Below are 5,557 nucleotides of genomic sequence, written 5' to 3'. Positions count from 1 at the left end.
AAAAAAAAAAAAAAAAAAAAAAAAAAAAAAAAAAAATGCACAGGTTATAAATACAGAAGAAAGAGCAACCTCCCAAACCAAACCTAACAAGGATCCCGAAATTTTTTCTGAGACTGTATGTAGATTTCAGTTCTCCCTTTCCTGTAAGTCGATCCAAACATCTGGAAGAAAATGGAACTGTTTGCATCTTTTTATTTATTACTCGATGTAATAAGGCTTATTTTCATTAACAGCTTGTAAAAGAAAAAGAAAAATTACCTGAGACTATTCAGTGCTGACAAGGTTTTAGGAACATGTGTATCGGTGAGAATACATTATGCTCTCCATCCCAGCTCTCTCGGATTCTTGAGATTGATAACATATAGGCTCCTTACTGATTTAAAATCTTTTTCAAGTTTCTAAAGACAAAATTTTTCCGTAGTTTTACTACAAAATAGTCACGTTCCAATTTGATCCATGGTAACAATTAGAACCTGAGTTTTATTTTGTTTCCTGTCCTTTAGTGGATGGAAGTACAGTGTATGCGGAGAGTGTGGTTCTAACTACTGGGACGTTTCTGAGAGGCATGATTGTGATTGGATTGGAGATGCATCCAGCAGGACGTTTAGGGGATCAGCCTTCCATAGGGTTGGCTCAGACTCTGGAGAAGTTGGGGTTTGTGGTGGGAAGATTGAAGACTGGGACTCCGCCCCGGATCGCCAAAGAATCCATTAATTTCAGCATTCTAAACAAGCAGACACCAGATAATCCATCCATACCGTTCAGCTTTATCAATGAGACAGTGTGGATCAAGGTGAGATCATTTATGAAAATCTGGCTTTAAACAGAGGATATAGACTAACCTTTTTTTTCTTTTTTCTTTTTTTGATAGCAATTCACTTTTCTTCACTATTAGTGTGCAAAAAAGGGATCTTTAAAAGGATTAGCTGATTTGGCTACTTGGGTATTTCCCCATAAATTTCATTACTTTGATAACTTTGCCTATTTAAACTTTTTGAAATAGTTTCAGAAAAGTTGTAAGACTGTGAAACTCCTATAAACCATTGAAATTCACCCATTGTTAATATTTTGCCCTCTCTCCATATATAGAGACATAGATACATGTATATATTTAATGTATAAAACAGTAATATACACACTTATTTATTTTAAATTTATTTATTTTTGGTTGTGTTGGGTCTTTGTTACTGCGCATGGGCTTTCTCTAGTTGCGGCGAGCGGGGGCTACTCTTTGTTGAGGTGTGCGGGTTTCTCATTGCGGTGGCTTCTCGTTGCAGAGCACGGGCTCTAGGGTGCGCGAGCTCAGTAGTTGTGGCGCACGGGCTGAGTTGCATCCGCGGCATGTGGGATCTTCCCAGACCGGGACACGAACCCGTGTCCCCTGCATCGGCAGGCGGATTCTTAACCACTGCGCCACCAGGGGAGCCGCCCACATTTATTTTTACTCTTTTTTCTTTTCCAGAAACATTTAAAAGTTACAGAGATTATGACCCTTTACCTCGAAATGCTTCAGTCTGCATCTCAACTAAGCTCAAAGACATCCTCTTTTTTTTTTTAATAGACATCCTCTTTTATAACCTCAATGCAGTGATGAAATTTGGGGAATTTAACATTGACACAGTGCTGTTATCTAATACAAAATCCATAGATTTTGTTGATTGTCCCAGTACTTTTTTTGTCCCAACATTTTTTTTTTCCAATCTAGGATCACATATTGCATTTAATTGTCATTTCTCTTTAATCTGGAACAGTTTCTCAGTCTTTTTTTAAAATAAATTTATTTATTCATTTATTTTTGTCTGCGTTGGGTCTTCGCTGCTGCACACAGGTTTTCTTTAGTTGCAGCGAGCAAGGGCTGCTCTTCATTGCAGTGCACAGGCTTCACATTGCGGTAGCTTCTCTTGTGGAGCACGGGCTCTTGGCGCGCGGGCTTCAGTAGTTGTGGCTCATGGGCTCTAGAGCGCAGGTTCAGTAGTGGCGCACGGACTTAGTTGCTCCACGGCATGTGGGATCTTCCCGGAACAGGGCTCGAACCCATGTCCCCTGCACTGGCAGGCGGATTCTTAACCACTGTGCCGCCAGGGAAGTCCCAGTTCCTCAGTCTTTAATGGCACTGATACTTTTGAAGATACAGGCTACTTCTACCTATCCTTTGAATTTAAAACACAAAAAAATGTATATTGTGTGTTTAGAATTAAGGGCTAATATTTGACGGTCCTAGTTTCTGGTGAGTGTTACCCTAATGAGTGGCTCCAAGTGTTGTTATTTTGAGCAAGTGACTTTTATATTTTCACTTTGGTAAAATGTAAATCATGATGATACTTTCCTAGTGTGTATATTTTTAAACTTTTTTGTTGTTGTTGTTTTTGTTTTTGTTTTTGCATTACGCGGGCCTCTCACTGTTGTGGCCTCTCCCGTTGAGGAGCACAGGCTCCGGACGCGCAGGCTCAGCGGCCATGGCTCACGGGCCTAGCCTAGCTGCTCCGCGGCATGTGGGATCTTCCTGGACCGGGGCACGAACCCGTGTCCCCTGCATCGGCAGGCAGACTCTCAACCACTGCGCCACCAGGGAGGCCCAAATTTTTTGTTTTTTAGTTTTATATTTTACTTTTGGCCACGCCACACAGCTTGTGGGATCTCAGTTCCCTGACCGGGTATTGAACCCGTGCCTCCTGCAGTGGCAGTGTGGAGTCCTAACCACTGGACCACTAAGGAATTCCCTGTTTTGACATTCCTGGTTCACTTTCCTCAATACTTTGTTCTTGCTTAGTTTTAAAGCAACAATCCCAGACATCACATCATTTCACTCAGATACACTTTGGTACATGTCTTTAACAAATAAGGACTTTGTAAAAATCGACACAGTACTATTATCACACATAGCAGAACATAATTTCTTAACATCATCTGATATTCAGTGCTCAATTTTCCCTAGTTTTTATAGTTGTTTTTAAATGTTTATTTAAAATGTTTTTTTTTTTTACAGTTGTTTTATTTGAACCGAGAACGAAATGACTTTGGACTTTGGATAATATGTCTTATAATAGTTCCCCGCTTTTTTTTTTTTTTTTTACATTTATATGTGGAAGAAACTGAGTCATTTCTTTTCTGAAGTTTCCTACATTCTAGATTTGTCTGATTTCAACCCTCTGGTGCCTTAAACGTGTTCCTGCATCCTCTGTATTTCCCGTAAACTGTTGATCTGGAGGCTTGCGTAAATTTAGGTTCATCTTTTGGGTTGTTTTTAACAAGCGTACTTCACCATTAGCATTTGGCATTATGCATAGATTTAATATCTATAAAAGTAAGTGCATATCATGTGTGGCATTTATTTGAATGAGAGGCAAAATAATAGAGAGGCAAAACAATGTTGTAACTAGTTCCTGTGTTTTAGCCAGAAGATCAGCTGCCATGTTACTTGACTCACACCAACCCTCAAGTGGATGAGATTGTCCTTGAGAACCTTCACCTTAACTGTCACGTTAAGGAAACTGCAAAAGGACCCCGGTAAGGACAAAATATCAGTGCTCAATTACTGTAAGGAACAATGTCAACCCTCTTTTGTTTGTTTCATTAAATTTTTAAATTTCAACGTCCTTTTCTAGATACTGTCCCTCCATTGAATCAAAGGTTTTGCGTTTTCCAAACCGTCTGCATCAGGTTTGGTTGGAACCTGAAGGAATGGATTCTGACCTCATCTACCCGCAAGGGTTATCTGTGACACTGCCAGCTGAATTACAAGAGAAAATGATCACGTGCATCAGAGGCTTGGAGAAAGCTAAAATGATTCAGCCAGGTAAAGAGAATGCCGGCTGCCCTTCAGTCTGAGCTCAGCACTGCTTAGCAGATGGTGAGGAGATCTTAGCCACAGTCATGATTGCTTAGAGCCTCAGCACACAAAGCCCAACATCTGTGCATTTAAAATAGTCTGCGTTTTTAAAGAGCATTTAATGATAATCTTTGCATCTCTACCTTGAGGCAAATCCAGCACTGTTTTTATTATTTTTTTACCATTTATTCTTTGGCCAGGCTATGGTGTTCAGTATGATTACTTGGACCCCCGTCAGATCACTCCTTCTCTCGAGACTCATTTGGTGCAGCGGCTCTTCTTTGCTGGACAGATAAATGGCACTACTGGTTATGAGGAAGCTGCAGCTCAAGTAAGAGGTTGTTCAGATGTTACTGAACAGAAGAGGACTATTTAACTGGTGTTCCTCCTCTTGATGTCTGTTATGATAGCTGTATAGAGCTTAGAGACAACTCAGAATTACAATAGAAGACTTATTCTGTTTCAGAGTATACAACAGGATTTTAAAACCACTGTGCCTTTATTACTCTTTTCTGAGCTCCTAGATCCAATAGCATATTTTGATTAGATTTATTATATTGCTTCTGAAATTTAAAAAAAAGAAAATTTAGTTCTTTTAAACTAACTTTATTGAAAATTATCCTATTATTATTCCTTTTTTTTTTTTTTTTTTTTTTTTTTTTTGTGGTACGCGGGCCTCTCACTGTTGTGGCCTCTCCCGTTGCGGAGCACAGGCTCCGGACGCGCAGGCTCAGCAGCCATGGCTCACGGGCCCAGCCGCTCCGCGGCATGTGGGATCTTCCCGGACCCGGGCACGAACCCGTGTCCCCTGCATCGGCAGGCGGACTCTCAACCACTGTGCCACCAGGGAAGCCTTATTATTCCTTTTTAAGCAGAAAGTTATGTCATTGTTACTTGTAAGTAGGAAAAGGCTAAAAAAAGTCTTACAAGTGGATTTTTAAAACAAAGTTTAGCCCACCTAGGTTTATTAGGAATATTAGATATTTTTTAAAACAATGAATCATAGCATTCTAAACTGGTACATTACCCATATTCTGTTTCTGAATATGGACCACATTTTCTGTCTTTGTTCTATCCCTGCTGGGCAGGGCCTGCTTTCTCACTTCCTGAGCCATTTTTTCCAGGTAGTATCTGAATAGGATAGCTCTTTGTTCAGTTCATAATGGCCTTTTAAACATTTCAGTCCTCTTGTAGGGTGTGATAGCTGGAATCAATGCAAGTCTTCGGGTCAGACACAAGCCTCCTTTTGTCATTAGCCGAACAGAAGGCTACATAGGAGTCTTGATTGATGACCTCACCACGCTGGGTACCAACGAACCTTACCGCATGTTTACCAGCCGAGCTGAGTTCCGCTTGTCACTGCGTCCTGATAACGCCGACAGCAGGCTCACGTTCCGAGGTAACTCTTCACTGAGTCTTGCAACCAGATTTCCTCTCCTTTAAGACCTCTTTCATTATAGTCTCTCCCTCCCTCTTCTAGGGTACAAGGAGGCTGGTTGTGTGTCCCAACAACGATTTGAAAGAGCTACTTGGATGAAGTCTTCTTTAGAAGAAGGCATTTCTGTGCTAAAATCTATTGAGTTTCCAAGTTCTAAATGGAAAAACTTAATCCCAGAGGCTTCTATAAGTATTGGTAAAAGTCTACCTCTCAGGTATGCATTTTTAATGTAGACCTTTCTTACTTTTTTTTTTTTTTTTTTTTTTTTACATACCGGGCTCCTCACGTTC

The 5,557-nt window shown here is 40.5% G+C and overlaps 1 protein-coding gene across 1 annotated transcript in view; it reads left to right on the top strand.

The window, feature by feature from the left end:
- MTO1 (mitochondrial tRNA translation optimization 1) overlaps positions 1-5,557 on the top strand; it is a 21,178-nt gene that overhangs the window by 6,353 nt on the left and 9,268 nt on the right. Inside the window, exons 4-9 of the mRNA XM_024731898.1 lie at positions 504-793; positions 3,395-3,507; positions 3,606-3,796; positions 4,030-4,160; positions 5,024-5,228; positions 5,310-5,481. Of these exons, the coding sequence (XP_024587666.1) occupies positions 504-793; positions 3,395-3,507; positions 3,606-3,796; positions 4,030-4,160; positions 5,024-5,228; positions 5,310-5,481 (1,102 nt within the window). The remainder of the gene's footprint in view (positions 1-503; positions 794-3,394; positions 3,508-3,605; positions 3,797-4,029; positions 4,161-5,023; positions 5,229-5,309; positions 5,482-5,557) is intronic.

Source organism: Neophocaena asiaeorientalis, unplaced genomic scaffold (assembly GCF_003031525.2).
Source record: "Neophocaena asiaeorientalis asiaeorientalis breed wild unplaced genomic scaffold, Neophocaena_asiaeorientalis_V1.1 scaffold450, whole genome shotgun sequence".
Taxonomy (NCBI): domain Eukaryota; kingdom Metazoa; phylum Chordata; class Mammalia; order Artiodactyla; family Phocoenidae; genus Neophocaena; species Neophocaena asiaeorientalis.
The sequence above is the reverse complement of the archived record's forward strand: the minus strand, read 5'-3'. Positions and strand labels throughout refer to the sequence as shown.